The sequence below is a fragment of the Mollisia scopiformis genome (genome assembly GCF_001500285.1).
Source record: "Mollisia scopiformis unplaced genomic scaffold LY89scaffold_6, whole genome shotgun sequence".
NCBI lineage: Eukaryota > Fungi > Ascomycota > Leotiomycetes > Helotiales > Mollisiaceae > Mollisia > Mollisia scopiformis.
Genome location: NW_017263586.1, coordinates 230,986 through 253,033, shown reverse-complemented (window position 1 = coordinate 253,033; position 22,048 = coordinate 230,986). Strand labels below are relative to the sequence as shown.

The 22,048-nt window shown below is 48.2% G+C and overlaps 8 protein-coding genes across 8 annotated transcripts; 4 read left to right on the top strand and 4 right to left on the bottom strand.

The window, feature by feature from the left end:
• Positions 1-240: 240 nt before the first annotated feature.
• Positions 241-2,860, bottom strand: LY89DRAFT_578941 (uncharacterized protein; the record flags this gene model as incomplete). Its single annotated transcript, XM_018208976.1, has 4 exons — positions 241-1,267; positions 1,319-2,063; positions 2,156-2,651; positions 2,708-2,860. The coding sequence occupies 4 exons, from the start codon at positions 2,858-2,860 to the stop codon at positions 241-243; spliced, it is 2,421 nt and encodes an 806-aa protein (XP_018074678.1).
• A 1,472-nt stretch (positions 2,861-4,332) lies between these two features.
• LY89DRAFT_578617 (uncharacterized protein) lies at positions 4,333-6,561 on the top strand (the record flags this gene model as incomplete). Its single annotated transcript, XM_018208954.1, has 6 exons — positions 4,333-4,408; positions 4,464-4,483; positions 4,538-4,638; positions 4,688-4,909; positions 4,956-5,561; positions 5,619-6,561. 6 exons carry the CDS (start codon positions 4,333-4,335, stop codon positions 6,559-6,561), a joined length of 1,968 nt encoding a protein of 655 aa, XP_018074677.1.
• A 276-nt stretch (positions 6,562-6,837) lies between these two features.
• On the top strand, positions 6,838-9,143 carry LY89DRAFT_779106 (uncharacterized protein). Its single transcript, XM_018222270.1, has 3 exons — positions 6,838-6,986; positions 7,037-8,690; positions 8,747-9,143. The coding sequence occupies exons 2-3, from the start codon at positions 7,053-7,055 to the stop codon at positions 8,939-8,941; spliced, it is 1,833 nt and encodes a 610-aa protein (XP_018074676.1). The 5' UTR covers positions 6,838-6,986; positions 7,037-7,052; the 3' UTR covers positions 8,942-9,143.
• On the bottom strand, positions 9,059-10,423 carry LY89DRAFT_682078 (uncharacterized protein). Its single transcript, XM_018214435.1, has 4 exons — positions 10,136-10,423; positions 9,319-10,010; positions 9,160-9,264; positions 9,059-9,101 (listed from the first exon to the last, which is right to left on the bottom strand). The coding sequence occupies exons 1-2, from the start codon at positions 10,205-10,207 to the stop codon at positions 9,339-9,341; spliced, it is 744 nt and encodes a 247-aa protein (XP_018074675.1). The 5' UTR covers positions 10,208-10,423; the 3' UTR covers positions 9,059-9,101; positions 9,160-9,264; positions 9,319-9,338.
• A 706-nt stretch (positions 10,424-11,129) lies between these two features.
• LY89DRAFT_695003 (DNA polymerase lambda) lies at positions 11,130-13,262 on the top strand (the record flags this gene model as incomplete). The annotated part of the gene is made up of 2 exons (XM_018216744.1): positions 11,130-11,315; positions 11,568-13,262. 2 exons carry the CDS (start codon positions 11,130-11,132, stop codon positions 13,260-13,262), a joined length of 1,881 nt encoding a protein of 626 aa, XP_018074674.1.
• Positions 13,263-14,001: 739 nt separating this feature from the next.
• Positions 14,002-17,509, bottom strand: LY89DRAFT_639748 (uncharacterized protein). Its single transcript, XM_018211634.1, has 2 exons — positions 16,377-17,509; positions 14,002-16,323 (listed from the first exon to the last, which is right to left on the bottom strand). Exons 1-2 carry the CDS (start codon positions 17,097-17,099, stop codon positions 14,365-14,367), a joined length of 2,682 nt encoding a protein of 893 aa, XP_018074673.1. The 5' UTR covers positions 17,100-17,509; the 3' UTR covers positions 14,002-14,364.
• A 1,167-nt stretch (positions 17,510-18,676) lies between these two features.
• Positions 18,677-19,691, top strand: LY89DRAFT_682073 (acyl-CoA N-acyltransferase). Its single transcript, XM_018214434.1, has 2 exons — positions 18,677-19,300; positions 19,359-19,691. Exons 1-2 carry the CDS (start codon positions 18,859-18,861, stop codon positions 19,610-19,612), a joined length of 696 nt encoding a protein of 231 aa, XP_018074672.1. The 5' UTR covers positions 18,677-18,858; the 3' UTR covers positions 19,613-19,691.
• Positions 19,692-19,814: 123 nt separating this feature from the next.
• LY89DRAFT_440277 (uncharacterized protein) lies at positions 19,815-22,012 on the bottom strand. The gene is made up of 3 exons (XM_018207534.1): positions 21,608-22,012; positions 21,133-21,551; positions 19,815-21,019 (listed from the first exon to the last, which is right to left on the bottom strand). The coding sequence occupies exons 1-3, from the start codon at positions 21,804-21,806 to the stop codon at positions 19,850-19,852; spliced, it is 1,788 nt and encodes a 595-aa protein (XP_018074671.1). The 5' UTR covers positions 21,807-22,012; the 3' UTR covers positions 19,815-19,849.
• Between the last annotated feature and the right edge of the window lie 36 nt (positions 22,013-22,048).

Genomic DNA, 22,048 nt, shown 5'->3' with positions numbered 1-22,048 from the left:
GATTTTCGCCCCGCGCCCCCCTTAACTCATGACGCCGTGCTTCATCAATTCAACAAGCGAACCGAGACTATGAATAATCTCCCACAAATGTGCTCTGCAGTCAGACTCGAGTAGCCACTAGGCTATACTAGAGCAGACTGTTCGCCACAACACGTCTTCTACGTGTGATGATTTTTTGAATTATTCCTGCGGCCAAAACCTGACCCAAAAAGGTTAAACTCGATTGGCCAAGTGTGATTTTCAGGGCTTTATGGAATTCTCGTACCCTGCCGAGAGACTCATAAAAGTATCAATCTCATTTAGACCCTCCGTCTCCAGACTCTGCATCAGTTCAAGCTGTTGTTCCTGACTAAGGCTTCCCTGCCTCATTTCCGTATCGAAATGTTCGTCTCCAAACATGTGGGCACCGAAGGTGTATGGCGTAGGTTGAATGAAATAGCTCGGATCGGTGATAGCTGGCTGTTGTTGCTGCATTTGTGCCGAAGAAGGCGGTGGTGCTAGAACTTGGGATTGTCCAGCAGCCATTGGATTCCAAGCATTGGGCAAAGCTTGAGGTTGCGTAAAGTCGGGAGGGAAATAGCTGAAACGACGATCTGTTTGCATGCTGGATGGACTCGCAAATATAGAATTCGAGCGAAAAGATGGTTGGGGTGGAGGCAGAGAGCTCGCGAACTCATAATTGGAAACTGGCTCGGGCATTTGGTCGAATACATATCCGAATTGAGGGGGCGAATGATATGCGTTTTGAGGGGGCGAATGATATGCGTTTTGAGAATATGCAAGCGAGCCGGTTGTGGCGCTGGAGTGTTCCGACGCAGACGGAGAATTGGCATCGGTCAGAGCTGGAGACGTAGCTGACAGTGAGGATGGCGCTTGTGAACTCTCCCTGGTATCGTAGCTTTTGAGACATGCCTTTGCAAGCGTTGCATAGAGATCTGAAGCTGCCGAAGTTCCTGGCCAACGTTCTCGACACTTGAGAATCACGTCAAGGGCAATCTCAATGTGTTCCTCGAGTTCCTCTTTCGTATGCAGAGCCCGGACCTCTGAATACGATATTGACCAAAGAACTGTGTTGACAGCTTGAAAGATTGTAAGAACGAATATCCACGTGATGTCCACCATTGCAGATGCCATTTGTTTGCTAGTGCTTTTGATATTGGTTGAAGCAGCATCGTAGCACATGATTGCAGAACGAATGGACGGCTTAGGAACCTGAGGTGAAGGTCGCAGGAGCATTACAACCATTGTGTTATATCGTCCAATGAACCTGCATAGAGATTTAGTGGCGATTCCTCAGATCATGGATTTGCCTACTGACCATGGTTTGCTCCAAGGAGGGTTTTGAGGAGCGTCATCAACCCAATCCTTAAGCTTCAGCTCCATTTGTGCGTACCAAGGATGCTCTTCACTTCGTGGTTCGGGGCGTTTCTTTTGATATAAAACTCGTCGAATCTCCGCTTGAAGAAGTCTCATTCGAAGAAAGTGGATGGTCACGGTCTTCTTCTCCGATACAGGTCCAGGGAGAATTCCTTCTGCAGTTATATATTCATCATCAATTGGCTCAAAGAAACCGACATCAACATGGTCTTGACCAGTAGCAAATGCATTGGGGCGACCCATGCTATGGGCAAGGCCGAACTCCATGGATAAGATTATCCAAGAGAGTCGTCGTCGCATATCCAGCTGTAAGGGATCAATCTGAACTACTCCTGAAGCAATTGTCTTTTCCTCGGTCAGTCCAAGCTGCTGACAGAGGCGTGTCGCTAGTCCAACAATGTAATAGATTGCGGTCCGCGTTGGTGTCAACAATGAGTACTGGGCGATCAAGACCAAGCATTGGAGTGTCCTCATATCCTTAGGACGGATAACATCCTCCATGTAACCCATAGCTGCTAGGTAGTAACTGTCCGCCAGTCCTGCATATTGAGGATCCAATTTCTGCATAGATATTGCAAGCATCATCCGAACAACGAAATTTTTGTAGGGATCTGTACTTCCATCGTAGACTTCTTGCATATCCTTGGCAAAAGTAGGCTCATGTAAGGTTGGTGTCAAATACTGGGCTGGAAAATATATGTAAGACTGGGATCAAGAGAAGCCGAAGAAGCGCCAAATCGCTTCTGAGAATTTCAGGGTCCAAACAAACACGACTTACCTTTCTGATTGAACACTTCCACAAGCTTGTCTGTCACCAGCCGACTCGGCAACGTGGTGGCTGGCACAGCACTGATCATAGGATAAGATTTTTTGCGTGTAGCAGCTTCGGGTGACTGCACAGGAGTTCGGCGTTGGCGGACTTCTGGCACAAGTTCTCTTATACTTCTTGAATCTGTGTACTTCTTCGCTTCCTCCATGACAAGTCTCGTCATAGCAATGCCACTTGAAGGACCCAGAAATCGGGGCGTCTCGTCATCTTCGTCCAGTCGAACAAGTCCGCCAGGCCGTACAATATCTTCAGTGTTTTGTGGAAAGCCTTCCTCTTCGGTGTATTGTCCAAGTTCCGCCTCTAAGGCTCGCACCTTGTCTTGAAGTCGTATAACATATGTTCGAGATATCTTCTTTCCTTTTGTCGTATCGAAGTACTCACATATCGCGCCGGCCCTTTCGCAGGGCAAACATCTCGGCAGGTTTGGATCGCATCTCGTCTTCCTCTAGTCACTGTCAAAACCTGCATACTTGCAAGACAAGCGATAAGAATGGCACAAACCTGGCGACATCGACAACACGCTGTCAGAGTATGTGCGATCCTCGGGGAGTGGTCGTCACTCTCATGGCTGCTCTCCCGGGCACGAGAGGTCTTGGCCTCACGAGCTCTATTGACAGAGCTCTGGGCCTGCCGGAACAGATCTGCCGCGTCCATCGACAATTTCAAACTTCGCTCTATAAAGCAGAATGAGAAAACGATATTGCGCTCGAACTTGTAAGATTCATCATCATCGACGTTGCAGCCTGTGGGGTATTCTACGGCCGCGGTGGCCTTGCACAACGAGACAGTGAAGAACGGTAGGGCCTGGGAATGATGGCGTTACACTGGCTGCGGGGAGATGTTGGAGCACAAGAAAGTCGAGTCGCGGGTTAAGAGGATCTCTGAACTCCCATGTCCATTGTTCAAATCCGGGGCCTGAGTGAGGTTCCAGTCTGTGGAGAATTTGTGCGACTTGAAGGTTCGCCTTGGGCTAGAAGAAGGGGAAGAAGGATCCACCGGAGGGTTCGAATGTCCCAATTGGATGCAGGGGCAGTCGCAGCCGGAGACACAGGGTCGAAACAGTGAGAAAAAGAAGGCGGCGAGAAGGCAAAGCACAGCACACGGGGGCTTTTCCTTTTCTCTATTACTCCATTTTCTGTCCTATCAAGAGTTTGGAAAGTTGAATAACGACCTTCTTCTTTCTACTGAAACCGACCCTTCGCTAGCTGGCACCATACAGCGGCTCGGGGCAGGGACAACGGCCAGAACTCTTCTTGCCGACTACTATTTGACGCCTTCGCAATCCTTGCTGCGGCGTCCTCGGCGTAGCAGGGCCTTATCTGGAGGATTTGTTCATGGATCACTTTTCAGGCTCATCACGGGATATTTCATAAGTCCCTCCCGTCTCCTTTTGAGTGGTCCGTTGCCTGAGGTTGCCACCCGCAAATGGTCCGCCGCATCCTAGCCTCACATCTCCAAAACTACCGAACTACAGTCTAGATTTGTATCGAATCTCTCCGGAAGCGCGAGTACGAACGAGTGTTATATCCTCGCTTTATAACCTCGGATTGACTTAAGAGCGTATCGAACAACGAACCGAGAAAAAATTGCCACGGCCACGACGTCTGTCCCGCACGTTTGAAGCGCCTCTTCGTCTAGTGGGATTCTAGAGAGCGCATTGTGGGGACAACGGCATGACAGCCAGATTCATCTTGGACAGCTAGAACAGACTATACTGCTAGACTTTCACGCCAGTAAGTGCCCAAGTCACACAAATTCAAGCCTCGGGTCGCTCCAGGTTACATCGTCGGACCTTCACCTCTATTGCCGTGATTAGGCATGCGAATTCCCGGATGAAGCCAGTGCCACATGCTCCTTTGCTCGCCCATCTTATTATCATGATAGAGTTTTCTAGAGCTCTGTCTGAGTCAAGCAGTCCCTGATTATGATCTATTGTCATTCTCATTAAGAACCTGCCAGCCTCACTTCCATCGTCTTTCTTGTGAAGGAGATAGTGACTATTGAAAATGCTGACGAGGCTGACATGAAAGACAGCACGTTTTTGAGATCACAATGGGAATACCTGGATCCGCAATCCTTTGAATTTGGAATCCAAAGACGTCTGAGAGTGCCAATATATAAGCAATATGCCTCGCTCAGGGCCAAGTGCCGCAGATACTCCTTTACTAAGGGTATCACGACCAGTCTCTGCGTGCTCAAGATGTGAGTTCATGGGCATTCTAACATAAACTATCTGGACGCACTAACATCAATGCAGGTCGCGCAGCCAAGATTAAGGTATGAGATATATCTACATTCTCTCCAATGATCCACCGTACTCATCATTATCAGTGCGATGGCAAATTGCCAGCTTGCACAGCATGTGAGAAATCAGGCCGTGCAGGAGAATGTTCAAGTGCCAATGACCAGTTTGCAAAAGGCAAAGAGCGAAGGTGAATTAGCTCTTCTGGTTCATTCGAATCGAGCTGACACTTTACGTAGCTATGTTGCTTCCCTGGAATCCCGCGTTGAAAAACTTGAAAAGCGGCTTGCGTATGCTAGATTGCGGAAAGCATCCGTGGCGATGCACGATAACGATGACCCAGTTGAGGCGCCAGATCGCAAAGACTCACTGGCGACGATACGTGCTGCCATTCACGGAAAAGCTGCTCGGCGAAGAGAGGCAGCCGATGTGAATGAGCTTGTCTCCGATTTTGGATTCCTGTAAGTCCATCAGATGTACATATTGTGAACAAGACTAATCGTTCAGGTCTGTGAACGCCACCACTCGTGACTTTGAAACGTCTACGAGCAACATGACCTTTGCACGGCTAGTTCTAGCTGCTACGAACAATGAAGGTGTACCCAAGTCACAGCCTTTTCAGCTTCCCTCTAGACCGGCGGCTATGGCATTGGTACAATTCTATCTCGATAATGTCTTTGCCCTTTTTCCAGTGTTTTCCGAAACCGCCTTATTTAACGCTCTTGATGCAGTGTATCAAGAAAATGGACGTCCTGTTACAGACTTCGAGCATTGGCTACTTTATATGGTCCTTGCAATTGGCGCGAATGGCCAATCTAGGAGCAGCAAGGACGCATATTATGCAGATGGTGTTCTCTGGGTTGGTCGAGCTCTACGTTATGCTGACCGAGTCCTCATGCCGGGATATGTATCCCAGATACAAGCTTTACTTCTGCTTGTACAGTATTCAATGCTAGACCCGGCTCACTTCGACAGTTGGCAGTTGATCGGGTTTGCATGTCGAGCAGTAGTGGACCTGGGTTTCCATCAAGACCCTCCAAAGGAGCAAGTCAGCGACAAGAACACTCTTGAATTAAGAAGGAAGATTTTCTACTGTGTCTATTCGCTTGACCGGTAAGAGATACCAAGCTTCCGATGATAATTGAGACTAACTATCTGTAGATCAATTAGTATGGTGCATGCCAGATCATTCTCATTCACAGATGACTCTACTAGTGTCACTTTTCCACAAGCACCAGCCACTGTCACAGCAACTACTTCTACTGGAAACCCTGTGCAAGGGCCACACTCGATGGAAACAGCTCTGCTATTGTTTCAATTGCGACAGCTGCAGTCTTCGTGGTATCAAGAGCTTTTCCAGTCTAGCCGAGATCCATTGCAAAACTCCTCGACATACATTTGGCAAATGTGTCAGGAAATGCGCGAATGGTCCGAATCGTTTCCCGATAGTCTTCCACTGGCTTTCAAGGACTTCTTCGATCTTGAGCTTCTGTACAGTTATGTCTACTGTTTGGCTCCGTCTTGTCGTGTACAGGCGCCCTCTGCACATGGCAAGACTTTGATCTTCGAGTATAGTATAGCATACATGCAAAAAATATTCCCGATCAGCCGGGATCCGATCAACACAGCCTTCTATACATATCACGATGCCTTGAGGGTCTATTTCATCGGCGGACAATTCCTTGCTGTTCTAGGCGATAATCAAGACCAGCTACTGAACGGTATCACTCAATTTCCTGTAGCTGTCGCAGGTTCTCCACCGCCGCCGCCACTTCCCAGCAACGCAGGGATGGACAGCATTGATCGCAGTATCAATTGCATCACTCACATCAAGGAGACACTCAAGACTTTTGGGCATCGGTGGGATGATTCACAAGCTCTTCTCACCAATTTCGAATTGCAAGCTGCACCATTATCTGCAGCTCTACTGCGTCGAAAGCATCATATAGATGACTTTTCACGAAACAGCCATAGTCCACCAAACTATATGCCCCAGCCCAGTTTCGATGCGGTTGGTAATATCATCGCGGATGATTGGTCAAATATGGGCTCGGGATACGTTCACACCAACGTGTTGTCAGGAGGATCCGGTACGGGACAGCATGGTGTATAGCCTTCGCTTGTTCATGACTTTATGGTTTGACGTCCATCATGATAAATCAAAACACTTCTCATAGTCTTCCTTTCAAAATTAGGATTTTATCATGTGCCGAGCTGTTACTTCCTTTCCCGTTCACATTATGTCGTCTGCTTCCGATAGCTCCTTCCTCCACTGTAAGCTGTATACTTCTCGCCTTCCACTTTGTGCATATCTGCTTCTCTCCTTATTCTTTATCAACCAAAGCTTCAATAGTTGTCAGCAGTCTTACACCATCATTCCAGGTGATGTCCTATCGTCAACTTATCATTAAGTTTCTCAACGAATGCGAACACACTTTTACGCTCCGACCAAGCTTGTTTCTATCATTGGCGGGCCCTCTCAAGCTTTCTGAGTACCTCGAAGCTCACAATTCTGTTCATCCGTGGACAGCAAACGCCGTGAGTACGACCTTTATGAATGCGTACCCACATCATCTAACATCCTGCAGCACCAGAACATCCAGAATGAACGAGATCCTCCGTTTCCGTCGTGTAGCCACGACTGCTATACACGCATCGGTCAAATCCATCTTTATGGTAGTCCTCATTCTCTGCGTTGTGTATCCGACAACAACCGTTCTCAGTTTCACTCGAGCTCTTTCGGCAGAAGCAAACCTCCCTTCTGTTGATAGCAACTACGAACAACACAAGGATGTCCACAGTGTTAATGTAGATATGTATAAGGGCAAAAATATACTCGCAGCGCAAGCTAAGATGATGGTCGAGCTTGTACCACACGCTCGTCGAGACACAGAGTCAACTTTTGCTGATTACGACCGTGATACCAAGCACGGTAAGCACGGCAAGCATGGACGCTCTGGTTCTGAGGAGTCGAACAATGCTCCGGTCTTAGAGCTTGTACCACACGTTCGCCGAGACACAGAGTCAATTATAAACGATTATCTTATTGCGAGCAAGCACGGCAAGCACGGACGTTCTGGTTTTGAGAATTCGAACAATACTCCGGTCTTAGAGCATGTCCGTGTTCCAGACGCTGCAAGGGACAAGATTCCGAGGAATCCGACGGACCTAAAAACTAGAGTCGACCATCACGAGGGCATTGCAGCTTCTTCCGATATCTATGTTAGAATTGCTCAAGCCTCTGGAGGAGGTTGGGGTCGTCAAAAGCCAAAACCGAAACCAAAACCAAAGGACAAGAACCCACCCCCTGAAGCAATCGTCAAGAAGGATAATTCGGAGCATCGACCAAGAACCAAACTTGACGAAGATACGAGAGAATCTTCGAGAGCCATCCCTAAACGTGGAGGAGTGCGTAATTGTGATGGCGGGAGGAGGAAATGCATCCATAGACCATTCTTCGGCCCCCCGGCTGCTGCAGTAATGGCTCGAGAAGACAAAGCAAAGCATGCTGCTCCTCATCTCGACGATTGTTCAAAAGGCAACCATTCTCCATCATGCATTGATAAAGGCAACAACCTGCTAGCAATGAATCTTCCTGTTGCTCTGCACGAGACGGGATCAGAAATTCCAAGTGTCATGTCTCGAAAGATTCCGTGTCACCGCTGCTCACCAATTGGTTCTGGAGTTGGCGACCATTCAACGGAGGCATACGAAGCTAGAGGATACCGCAGCAATCCAACCATGCGGGAGAGGCAAGAAGCAGTGTCAGATCTCTCTTCTGGAACCTCGTCCGAAACGCAAAAGACAAATAATTCGGCCATAGCTGACGTTATGAGTTATCTCCAATCTCACAATTCGACCATGATGAGTGCCGGAAACAGTACGAACAATGCAACTCTTCCCGATAATGGCAACAATAAATCCGAAGATAATGCAACAAGAGGGGTCTTTTATATCGTTCTATCGGTCGCTGGTTTCTGCATGGTGTTGCTTGGCTTGATATATTTGCGTCATGCGTGTATCCAACGACGAAGGTGGAAATCGCTTGCTGAAAGAAAGACTACTTATCCATACAAGCCTGAGGCCTCACAGATCGAGTCCCTTCCAAGGACTCGATTACATGGCAGCAGTCGAATGAAGAGAATCGATGAGGAGGTTGCTGAGGAGCCTGCATCTACCCAACCCATGGCTCTCGATGGGGCGAGTGATGGCTGGACCAGATGGCTCTTACAAAAGCGAGATGTATGTCACAAGATTATCACCACTCAGACTTCGTGCTTACTGATGATGACATGTAGACTCGGAAGCCCATACAGATGTCTCCAACACCGAAGATTCGCCCTCCTCGCATTCCGACTTTGAGATTACCTCAGCCAACCTTCTCTACTGTCCGCAAGGCAAATGGCATTAAAACAGAAACAAGTATGGGCCACGATACTTTCAAGGCCAAAGGACGAGATGGGTCAAAGACGAAGGGAACTTCTATGGTGTAGGATCCAAGGAAGGGAGTTTTGTACCGTCATCGAGGGTTTTTCTCGGATTAGGGTTTGAATAAGTATTGTTATTGCGCTGCACAGCAGTTATGGTTGTACATTACAATCAGGTTTCTTGTCAGGCTTGCATGCCGGTAGACGGCGAAGCGACTTGTGAAGACTCGGCATAGGTTAGTTGCGTCTGTAATTGCCTGCATTGTCTGTGGGGTTTGACAAACGAATTGTTTAAATGCATTCCTTTTCCACGACCTTAAACGATCCACTCTCATGGAGTGAATTCTTCCTACAGGATTATTTCGCGCTTTAACTACAAAATGTATGATCTTGGATTATCATGAGCACCAGTCTCGTTTAACGTAGAGATTCAGGGTTTCTACTGTACTAAAACGGCTACAAATCAGGCAAATCCATACTCCATAAACTTCAGACTTGGACCGGGATCTTCTGGCGTAGCTAAGTTTCTTTCCGAGAGGTGGGTGTGAAATTTCCGCAAGTCGAACCTCTCGTCTGTAAGCAGATCCTCATGATTGTCCTCTGACTCAATCAAAGAAACCCCAGAATAGTCTTCCCACTTATCTTCGATCTCGCTCTCCCAGTCCGGTTCTTCCTGCGGTCTGCAAACGAAAATGAGCTGTCTCAGTTGAGGAAAGGCTGATAAGAATGTCGAGATGCTGGACCTTGGTGGTTGGTCCCTCGGAAGCATGATAGAGAAGACGGGACTACTGTCATTGCTGCAGGACGCCCACAAAGTTTCGGTGATGCCGAGGCGTTGGATCTGGTCTCGAGGTTGGAGGTCTTTCGCTACCTTGTAGAAATGCTTGACCATGAATGAGATGTCCATGAGGTTTTGTCTGGTGCCGAAATACACGATGTCGTAGATTGGGTTGAAGTATGTTGCTGGAGGGTGCTTCTCGGTGCCGAAGGAGAGGTGGTAGTGGGAGAGTCCGACTTCTCGTGATTCTGAGTTGGTGTGTAGGACGCTGGGGACGTGTTGGGAGACGAAGAATTGGCGGTCCGCCCTGCAGTATTCTAGCTCTAGAGCTCGAGTTACTTGAGATGCTAGGCCCCACTATGGCGAGTTAAAACTAAGTCTTCTCTGAGGGATCAGAATTGCAGAGTATGAAACGTTCCTGAGGAATGAGATACAACAACATGGGCTATTCGCAAGGATGAAGGGAAAAGTTTGCTGCTTACGATCTGGAGACGGAGCTCGATAGGCAGTTCTGGAAATTTGGTGAACATCGACTGGGGAGTGGGAGCTTCCATTTTGCAATCAGAGAGTGGCTAGACGAAGCTCCTGCTTCTGGTATAGGCTTAGAGAGATTCTCTACCAATAAGATCAATATTGTTTCCTTCACGAAATGGAGCATTCGTATTGTACAAGAAAATGATATCGGTGTTCTTGGACGTTCTGCCTGAAAAGCTGTGATTGAACTCGGAATCCTTGAGGAATAATTCACGATCAGTTCATGTATGTTTACAGTCTCAAGGTGACTGAATGTCCGGCCTGCTTCTGATGTTCTAGGATGGTCGTTGCCTAGCGTCCCGCTTACCGCGCTAAGTGACCAATTAACTTCCCAACCTTTCCTTAACCACACGTGATAACCTCATATAAGACATTCCACGCGACTGCCTTCCTTGCACTTTCGTTCTACCATCCACATGCCATGATGGTATTTATTCTGTTACCTTCCTACCATAGTATCTACTAATGTTAAAGTAGGACAAAGAAGAGTATTTCCGCCAGCTTTATGCGCTGAATGAAAGCTCCGACGAGGAAGTAGATAGCAACGATGCGCGCGAAGTGTTGAAACAGAGTGCGCAACCTTTGTCTGCATCCTTCCCTGTTGCCTCGCAATCACCCAGAGCCAGAAGAAGCCAGCCATCAAACGTGCCCAGGAAAATACCAACGTTTCGTCACAGTACATCAGCACCTGTTTCGACATCCGCGATGATTCGAGAAACTCCTTCCCTTCCACGGAAGCCATCTAACCTTCGATACAATCAGTCGTCCACTCCGGAAATACTCCAACCCCCCTCTAGTGAAGAAGCTCCGATCTCTACCGCAACTCCTGTGGTACAGCGAAGCTCTTCCACGCCAAATCCTGTGTTTGGACCACCTCTTACCTTCAAGCATAGCACGGGTATCGATTCTATGCTGAGGAAGAACACTGCCAGTAATGATAGTATGCTCAAGAAGAAAACCAACGCCGCCGCTAAGAGGAAGCGCAAGGATAAACTGGTCATGAAGTCAGAGAGCGAGCGGATCTTTACGGGTAAGACATTTCTCTTCATTCCTAATGACGATATCGAACCCTTTCGACGAGCCCGCATTATGGATGTAAGAAGCCGTGGAGGAGTGTGGACACAGGAGGTAAGTACTATACGTGCTTGAGACTGCGTTGCTTGTTCTATGCGTTTGAATGCCTCGATCACAAGCCACAAGTCAAGTACGTATAATTGCAATGAGTATCAAGGTGGCAACTACTCCACATTGCAAAAGGAAGCTACAAGGTCTTTTATAGTATAGCTCCACTCTATCAAGCTTTTAACGTACTGCCTGTCGATTTTATTGATTGCTTGATACGACTCTTTGAAACTCTGGCTAATGCTGGCTCTCCTATAGTGGACACCAGACATCACTCACGTTGTGGTTGATAAAACCCTCAAGCTTGAGCAGGTAATGAGTTTTCTGAAGCCCATGATGAAGTCCGACTCATTACCATCGAATGTCATCATGGTGAATGAAGAATACCCTCCGGACTGCGTGGTCAATGGCATTCTCGTGGATGAGACACAAGGACGGTATGCTGTGAAGAAGATGAAGGCTCCTGAAGAGCAGGAACCGCAGTCCACAAAGCCTCCACCGACCTTGAGTATCCAGAAGCCCAAATCCAAAAAGAAGGACCATGAGACACCCGAGGAGCGCACGCAACGAAGCGAGCCCTCAACACAACCTCTACACTCGGGCGTCCCCAACTCGTCTTTCAGTGGCCGTCTTCCTCCTACCGATGAAAGTCTTGTCGAGAGTCCGCGAGAACGATCTCCTATTTTGGATAATTATGACGGGATTTCCAGTGTGCTAGATGAGTTCATCAAGCAGGCTCGTGATACGAAAGATTTACCCTTGGATGACGAAGATGAAGAAGTCGATCGACCTTCCTCGAGTGAACGCGATCCTGATCAAGAGGGCAGCTCAGAGGAGGATCATCGTCCCCCTACAAAGAAGAAGAAAAAGAAATCCAAGAAAAGCACAGGTTCCGGCCAAAAAGGTTTGGACCAGGACAAATACTCTTGTATGCATGCCGGCGAGGTGATCGAGGATAATCTGAACTCGGATACCATCGACATTCTCACGAGACTGGCCGACTATTACGACAGAGTCAAAGACCAATGGCGAGCACTTGCGTATAAGAGAGCAAGCGGCACTCTGAGGACACAGTCTACCAAGATTCGCACTTATGAAGAGGCCATAGATCTTCTCTTTATCGGCGAGAGTATTGCAAAAAAGATCGAAGAAATTGTTGTTACTGGACGTTTGAGGAAACTTGAATACGCAGAGCTTGAGCCCGACGACCTTGTTCTCCAACTTTTCCTGAAGATCTACGGCGTCGGCCCTTCCGAGGCATCGAAATTTATCCAAGCAGGACACAAGACCCTCGAGGACTTGAGGACTAAGGCTCGCCTCACGGAAGGTCAGGAGATCGGTCTGGAGCATTACGATGACTTCAATACTCGCATTCCGCGTGACGAAATGACCGCTCTAGGAGTTATTGTCAAGGAAACAGCTAAGGCGATCGACCCAGACGTCGAACTCATCATTGGTGGCTCCTATCGTCGTGGAGCATCCACCTCTGGGGACATCGACTTCATAGTCACCAAGCCTAATACAGACAACAGCCGAGACCTGCTTCCGTTCCTGTATAAACTCGTCGACGAACTCACACGAAAGGAATTCCTGACCGCTGCTCTAGCAGTACCTGGTCATCGCGAAGGGTCAGGTTCGAAATGGCACGGTGCTTGCGTTCTTCCTGGAAATCCCATCTGGCGACGTATCGACTTCCTGCTTGTACCTGAGACGGAAATCGGCGCTGCGTTAATCTATTTCACTGGGGACGATATCTTCAATCGCAGTATTCGATTGCTAGCCGGTCATAAGGGCTATTCACTTAACCAGAGAGGCCTGTATAGAGATGTTTTGCGAGGCCCGGGTAGGAAGAAGCTTACGGATGGGGAGTTGGTGGAGGGTAGTGATGAGAGGAGAATTTTCGAGATATTGGGTATACCTTGGAGAAGACCAGAGCATAGGATTCTTCAATGAGCCGGGCTGGTTGCATTGGGTTGGTCGCATGGGTGCTGGTGCATAGCGAATGGGTTAGGTATTGAGATGAGGCGCATTGGCATTGACTGAATGTCCTGGCATTATTGAGAGTTGCTGCTTTCTTTGCATTAAACACGAATTAATGATCATGTCAATGACTTTCGTTAATCTAATGTGAGATCACATTGAAGTCTGAAGCCAAAGGTTGATATAGTGACTCTATCCCTAGAGCTACCATAAACATATTTGCAGCTCGGAGGCCTAATACGGCGCTGAACGCGCTATTTCCACTATCTGCGCTATCTGCGCTACTTGCGCTGAATGCGGTGAACCCGCTGAATGGGCTGAACGCGCACGTTGCGCTATATGCGCAATGCAGGAAAACAGATTTATACGGTTGAGGAGGAACATTAGACTACTTATTTTGTACAGTGGACTTTTCAGTTTCTAAATACTTAATGATTGAGACGAGATCAGAGATTCGAAAAAGGCGAGAGGCTAACAAGGCGTGAGTTGCTAAAAAGGTGTGAGAGCTTGAATCTCAAAAACAGGTAAGGAGAAACCAGAAAGAGAAAGATTGAGGCGGGCGAGAATGCCAAAGGAGGTAGAGGACTTGACAGTAGCTGAGATACTAAAATCGGTTTGCATTGAGGACATTTATTGAGTCATCATAGCACCTTATCCTATTGCGAAATCGAGGTACAAGTCTTTCAACAATCACAGCTGTCCAAGATTCTAGACCACATCTCAACACGAATAATTGTCTCTCATTCGTAATAAAAATTACAATAAGTTCTTACGTCCCATAGATATACATAACACACCTGTTCTCCGCCCGAATCAAAAGCTGTTACGCTACAGCAGCGCAAGCTAAATGCAAGCTCAACGCTCAGAAGAACAAATTGGGTATCAAAGAAGATCTCCGTATGGCTGTCCAGCCAAGTACGCCTTCCGCCCTGGAAAAAAGCAAGTTCGTGACTCCGTAAATAACGCCTCTCCTACAAATGAAAGCTGTGTCGAAGTTTAGATAAAACGGCCTCCAAATCAAACATCCAGTACCCACGCCAGAACAAAGAAAAATTGTAGAATCGAAATGTATGTACTAAACGGCACCCTCCTGCCCTTCAAGAACCCTTCTTGCAGCGTCTAATCGTCGTCTCCATACACGGCCATCGTAGCTTCCTCGTCCGGCTTCTTGCAGACCCAAGACGCACTTGCCAAGGCTGGCTACCAGCCTCTCCACCAATATCTGATCATCTTTTGCTAGCATGTGCACAGGTGATGGCTCAAGACGCTCGCGACTTGAGTTGACTTCTGTCAAGGTAGTGGAGTCACTCAAACGCGAAGCTTCATGCTCTTTGAGACGCAAATCGGGGTCACTAGATGTTGGCTGCTGTATTTTAGGCTTGTTCACCAATGGAAAGCTGCGCGTAGTTCCGGTCGATTGGAAAGACTCGAAAGAAGCAACCGATGGACGGTGGGCCGCACTGACAATCCTTTGCTGTTCGTCGTGTCCGGTAGAATGCCTTCGAACAACTTGGGTTGATACCTGGTTGTTATCGGAAGCGCCATTGACAGCACTGCCAAAGGTTGTACGTTTCGCGGTGACTGGCGTGCTTGTTCTTACTTCTGGAGCAGTAACCTCTTGTACGGAGAAATCTGCATTGCCATCCTCGCCATTTTCAGAGCCATTGCCTTCTGTCGCTGTAGCAAATGTTGCCATTGTAGAGATAGAATCGGTGCTTCCAGATCTGAGATGTCCCAACGATGTACGTTCATTCACCTTTGCGGTACTGGACGTTGTCGGACCCCGTGTCGTCTCAACAGAATCCTCAGAGCTATAACTGCCAACGCTATCTCTCCTTCCATTTCGTTGTTGACTGATCGTCCCCATCGCGCTATGTAAGAAGAAGTGCTCATAATCGAAGGCATCTTCTCGGTCCTCATGTGAAATTTGAGTTGCAACTGTGTCGTGATATAAAGAAGCATCACTTTCGTAATCATCGGCCTCCTCACGGTTGACCATCTCGTCGTTGTATTCGTCCACAAAATCCTCCTCGAAATCTTGTGGCTGCTCTCCCTCAGCAGCTGTATCATAGTCCTCCTCTTGGATCGGTGGTTCGCGACCTGTCATACCGTCTGAGGCATGGGTCTCGATGACATCTTCATACACACTTGTGACATCCGAATTTGCATATCCTGGAGCAATCGGGGCACTCTCTTTCAGCTCTCTCTCCTTCCCACCGTCTTTCTCGCGCTCCGGTTCATTCCAAGGAGGTTGAGCAACACCTGCATCAGCACTCAAAGGTGGAGAGTTGCCGTAATTCTTTGCACCTGCATACCACTGCTCGGCTGCGGTAAAGGGGCTAGGCGTACGTAGGCTCTGTAAACTTCGACGTTTCATTGTATCGTCTCGAGCACGGTCCCGAAGCACGGACAACCGACCCTTTAGATCTTGCATCTGGTCCCGAAGGTCCCGCATCTGCATAGAAGACGCAGAGCGCGTCAAGCCTCGGTGCTCGCCGCTTGGGCCTAGCTGATCGTCCAGAGCAGACCTCATGCTGGCACGATCAGCCTCGAAATCAGGACTAGCATCGTCTTCACTCAGTGGTTCCAGTATTGTGCCATGGGGTGGAGATGCTTTACTCAAGGACGAGGTGAATCCAGAGCGAGATCCAGTCCTGCTCTCTTCATGTGTGCCCTCAGGAGTGTAACTCAGAGGAGGAGATGGCTGACTGGCATCCAATCCACTTCTACCGATATAACGAGCTGCCGCGCTTGCTGAACGAACTGGAAACGCAACAGGTCGCAGAGGAGATGATATTGAAGTTTCGCTGTAGACTCTCGAATGGCCCGGACTATTCGTCGGAGAATCAGAAGGGGTATTCAGCTGTCTGTGTTTCGACGGAGCAACTCCAAGGGATGTTATCAGTCGTGGCTCGTTCTGAGGAGGAGACGGGGTCGATCGTGATAAGGGACTGCTGCTGTGAATAGAGGACATGGACCCGGTGGGAGTAATATACAACGAGCTTCGTGCTCTGGTGAGATTGCCTTCCATGTTCTGGTTCGAGGTTAGCTTCAACGGTCCTTAGAAATGCAAACCAATAATCTCACATTCAGCCGTTTCTTCGCGTTCAACAAGATCTGCTCTGCTCTCCTGCTTAATGCTGCGCTTGAATTCCTGTCTTCATCTTTGCCAATATTGTTATCTTGTTGATTTAGACGTTTGGTTTCCGAGGCGATCACTTCCTCAGTGTAAGAATCTGCAACACTCTCTTCATCGTCTCCCTGGAATACGCTGTCGTCAACGCTCGCCGAATCGTCAAAGTCCTTAAAGAGCTCTCCGTGCTGTGCTTCTGACGTGATAGTGCTTGTAGATTCAATTGAGATCTTCCGTTGGTGTGTTCCCGTTTTCGTTCTCTTCATCACAGCGTCATAGCCAATCGTTGGGCTCGATCGCAAAGGTTGATTTTGTTGCTGTTGCTGCTTCAACATCCTCCTCTCTGCTGGTCCAGGCAACTTCCTTCCCGGTGTGCTCTCAGCTTCTGTCACTTCTCCAATATCCGACAGCATTGTTCCGTTCCCGTATATGATAGGCGTTGTAGGGGTCATTAAGCCCATATGGGAGTGAGAGGATCCAATCGAGAATTGCATTGTCGCAGGATTTGTCTCCCAATCTTCGTTTGGAGAGCCCGATCGATATGTCCCACGAGGAGGGGAAGGGGTCGAATCGTACTCTCCATAAGGCAAGATCATGTCGGGATTGGTGAGGGTAGGAGACGCTGGGAGAGGGACTGTTGAGTATGCCATGGTCGCGGTGCCCGTTTGTACATGCATGCTGCCGCGTGCACTTGGCAGGTGGGTGCCCTCGAATACAGTACTGAGACTCTTGGGAGGAGGTCGGCTGAACGTGTGGAACTGTGGACGCAATCGCCCGAGGACCGTCGACTGCTAGTTGGTCTAGAAAAAATAAAAGTCACTGTCGCGAACGCCAGAGTGCGACAGCACGGCGATGTCTGGCCGAGATAGGTGAGCCCCCCGTAGCAGTGGGTTCCGGGTGATGTTGTGCAAGACAGGAGATGGACGGGTGATGAAGAACACCCTTCACTCGAATGGGAAGGAGTGAATATCTTGATGTGCGTCGAAAAATGCTTCGCGACCGCCCCGTTGGATGGAAGTCTCCTCTCCTTGTGCCAATTGCTCCTGTCCTGACTTCTCCTGGATTGGGGAATTTCTAGTGATGTTCCGCATTAGCACTGGACTGGACAATCCAGGTAGCCAGGCACAGCGACTACCGACTACTGGTACCCTTGGTCGCTTGTCTCACAGCCAATCTCAGCACCGGCAGAACCCTGCAGCGCTTTTAGAAGCTGCCGTTGGGCATGAGAACGTCGACCTCAGCTGCCAATTATCACGCATGGTCAAGCAAAGTCAGGTACGGAGGATCCATCCAATCCAGACCCTTTCTTACGTACCCTCTACCGCATTCTTCATCGTCTCTTCAGCAATTGCATAAGCCTCCCCTCTCGATAACGGTGGCATAATACACGTCCTTCCGGATTGCTTCTTCAATTTTCCGGCAGCGGGAACCGCCTTGCTCTTCCCTGCCAAGCGCACTGAGGAAATTGAGCGCATGGACACTTTCTTGTGTTTGGTGGGGATGAACAAGTTCCTCTACGAGACTGCGACCGCGGCACGGTGCTCTACAAAAGGATCACATTCAAGACGTGATGGGCGCAGCCGATCCTGTTGGCTGCAAGTAGGTGAGGACAGAACAAGAGGAGCTGCTGCCACCGTTCCACAGAATGCAAACCGCCAAAGGCTCGCAAAATCAACTACATACAGTACAGAGAATCAGAAGAAGAAGAAAATCAAGCGATCAGATGTAAGATTAGGACTCCCCAATCTCGGGGATTTTTATGTTCACGGACCACGAAAAGGAGGCTCAAGTGTGGATATAAAAACAAAAAAGAATCGGCAGTTCGCGAGCATGTGCTGACTCGAGACACAGCTGACGCTCAATTTGACGCAGCGAGGTCAAAAGTACTTCAAAACACCATATTCCCCTATTGTTGCAGGATTTTGAAAGTCCACGAAGCAAGAAACACTACTGGGGTTGTTCTTCGAAAACAAGACTCGAGTGTCACCCCCGGCCCTTGCATTCTCTCGGCTTGCGTATGCTAGGTGAAGTCAATTTAAAAATGTTCTCTCTCATCAGCTCGCAGAAGAATGAGTTCACAGAACGCCCTTAGCAAGGCATTCAAGCCCGATTTCAAGAACACCGAGCTCCGGTGACAGAACGGAATTCTTACACTGGCTCCAAGCAGTTGCGGAGCGCAGTAGCGCTTGAACTTCCCTATTCTGACTGGCCGTTAGCGTGGAAGACGTTATTCCTGACTCACTGTAGCGGTCGACTGGTCTCGAACTCCGACTCGACGGCTTTGAAGAGGTGAGGAATTTGTATATATATATATATACAAGTTCATTTGATTTCAATATTTCCGTTTTTCGAATTCTTAAAGACCTTTCCCTTGGTTTTTTCCTTCAAACAATAAATCAAAATTTTCAAATCGACAGCAAGTTACCGCTCCACACCATGGCACCAGAAACCTTCACACTCTCCGAGTGCACAAAAGAAGATGTACCAGCCATGATACAAGTCTACCTCAGCTCCTTCGCATCCGACTACTTCGGCCAGTTCGTGTTCCCCAAAGCCACCATAAGCGACGAAGAAAGGCATCGCTGGCTCACCTACCGCTTCACAACCCTGTTCACCAAACGCGAAGTCCGGAGCTTCAAAATCACAGAAAACAGCACGGGGAAAATGGCCGCGTTTCTGAGATGGACGTTCCCAATCGTTTTAACAGAAGAAGAGCAGCTTGAGCGCAAGAAGGAGAAGGCGGAGAAGGAGAGGGTGATGAAGGAGACGGGACATGATCCTACGTGGCCAAGGGGCGCGAATTTGGCGCTTACGGAGGAGAAGTTTGGGGGCTTGGAGAGGATGATGGATAAGTATGTTGATAAGAAGGAGATGTATGGTAAGTTAGCAACATCTTTGAATGAGAGGGGAGGAAGAGTGCTCACGTGTGTGCTTAGTGGCCAATCTTTTAGGTACAGATCCAGCGTATCAGAGAAAGGGACTTGCTAGTAGGTTACTGAAGCATGTTCTTGATATGGCTGATCGGGAGGGGAGGAAGGTCTATATTGAGGCTACTCCTGCGGGGCATCCCGTGTATCTGAAGTTGGGGTTCAAGGATGTTGATATTGTCAAGGTGGATTTGTCGAGATGGGGTGGGAAGGAGATTGGGACTAATAGGATTATGATTAGGGATCCTGAACCTGCTTCGTGAGGTTTGGTTTAGCATTTTTATAGATTTTGGCAGGATAGAGTATTTTCGCATAGCGGTAAATGACATATAAAAAGGATCATCTATCTATTGCTTATACCGAGAGCGTTGAGATACTTTGTTAGTTCATTTTTCGTAGATTGCTCCTGACCAACCAAGCGAGTTAATAGTAAACGTTTGTACGATGAGACCACAAGGTTTTTTTTACGAGGTTTTGTATTTGTAAATCTTGCCATACTGCTATGTCTCTAGCTTCGATACAAGTATGCTCGGAAGGTCCTTGATATCCACATGCTCTTGCGTTCCCAAATCAACCACTCTCACTGCCTCAATCCCTACAATACCCGCCCTCAATGCCATAAACTTCAACTCAACCTCATAACAAGCTGATGGTGCCAGAGGGCCAACTCGGGGATCTGTACTCAAGCAGACGATCTCCGTTTGGTCAATCACGGAATTCTTCTGCATTGCATAGACGATGTTCTCATCGACGACAGCATCGGCAACTTTGGGATCCCTCTTGCCACCGTAGCCGGTAGAAGGGGGGCGAGTAATTCGTGCTTCTGTTCGGCGACGTTTAGGGATGACCATGAGGGCAAGTTTTCTTGGGCGATCAGATCTGTTGACTATGAAGACAGACCATACGAAAGGAACACCAGGATAGATTGGGTCATCATTTCCAGGTCCTGTGAATGTCATTGTCACACCAAAGTCGGGGATAGCTGAATTGCGTTGCTGCCGTGTCGTGATATCCACGGAAGGGAGAGCGTCAGGTCGGGTTATCGCCAAAGAAGTGGCTGTTGGAGTGTCGAAAGCAGAGCCAATGGACAACTGAGCAGGTCGGTGAGGCCTCTGTATAGGCTGAGTAGGAGTACCAAAACCTGGATTTACTGGAGGCGTAAAATCCAATGAAGTCGTCCAGTGCATTGATATTTGAGGCTGACATACGTCGGAGAGCTTGGCTATTGCCGATATCGAGATTTCTAGAGCCCGCACTTGTGATTTGTTTGTTGCATCTAGATCATCTGGAAGGAGACGGTACATGAATGTGATGTCGTCTTGTGGAAGAGTGGCAATTGGAAGAACCAAGCCAGATACTGCATTGAGATCCTCCACGCTTCCGCCACTTATACTGAGATCAACCTTTGTCAAGGTGATTTCGCAATTTGCAAAGGCGGTGATATCAACATCGACAGATGCTATCACAGCTGCGTTTGTAGGTGTAGTATTCGGTCGAGAGTACCTCACTCGTGCATTCACTGCTGGATACACTTTTATGGACTGCCGTGAGATGTTTTTCAGAGGCCGCATCATATCTCTGGTGGACTGTGGTGCTGGTGCTACACGAGCAACTCTTAGTGCCGAGAGCCGTGGCTTAATGCCTCCCATTGCTGGATCATCAGTGAATGCCTGTCTGATTTTAGCTCTCGATTTCCTCAATGGGCATTGTGAATTCAAATTTAGAAATAGAAGGGCTATTTCAATAGGTATATAAATTCAAGTGAAGTCAAAGCATAGCATACCTCTAACAAATTAATCCCAGATGGAACCTGACTTGGCAAGTATTCCTCTTTCAGTGTTGCATTATGAATCTGCTCAGCAGGCCTCAAATGTGCTGTAGCAGCAAACACCACTGACGGATTCTGAAGTCGGAGACGGGGTCTTATGAGAAACGCTGACATCTTCCATACGACTAGAATATGACCTTCTGTGGGATTCCGTAAACTTTCATCAGGTCCCTGAACCACAACTATTGGATCCTCTCCATCTTGGATAGATCCATTGTAAATAACCTCCTGACCAGGTGAGCTTTCAGGGTTATCCGAGTGTGCATTCACAACTTGAGCTTCAAGATGGATGTCCAGTCGTCCCAGATAGGATCGCAGAGTTCGTTCATCGAAGTACGGTGTTTGTAGAACAATATAGACATTAACAGTTTCATCTAGGATCTATAAATGAGTAAGATAAAGAGCTGAAATAGTGCCCAAGATAACTGACCAAAATATAAAGCATGCCTTTGCGGAATGGCAGCTAGGGGAGAATCGTTGCCTTCATCGAGACGTTCCACTGAACCACTCAGAGCTTCCTCAATATTCAAATCACTCGTTGACGGAATCACTGTCCCTAAGATAGAACTCTCCACGAATTCGAGACTCCCGCGAGGGCGCGGTTCCTCAACTTCGGTCTCTTCCATCATCTTGTCAATTCCAGAACGAGTTTCGTGAAGGAAGTGTCGCAAGCTTTGGTGATTGAGCCTCGAGCTCCAGAAGACGCCTGTCAGTTCGCAACCATATTCGTATTTGTTGCAGAGTGGCTGCGCAGTTCATCAAAGTGAGGTTCAGATTGTCCCGTTGTCCGAAGGACATTCACGAGCTCCTGGTTAAGGTTCCACGCTAGCGTCCTTTGCTCTTTCGAAAGTTTATCTTTCGCGATTGACTT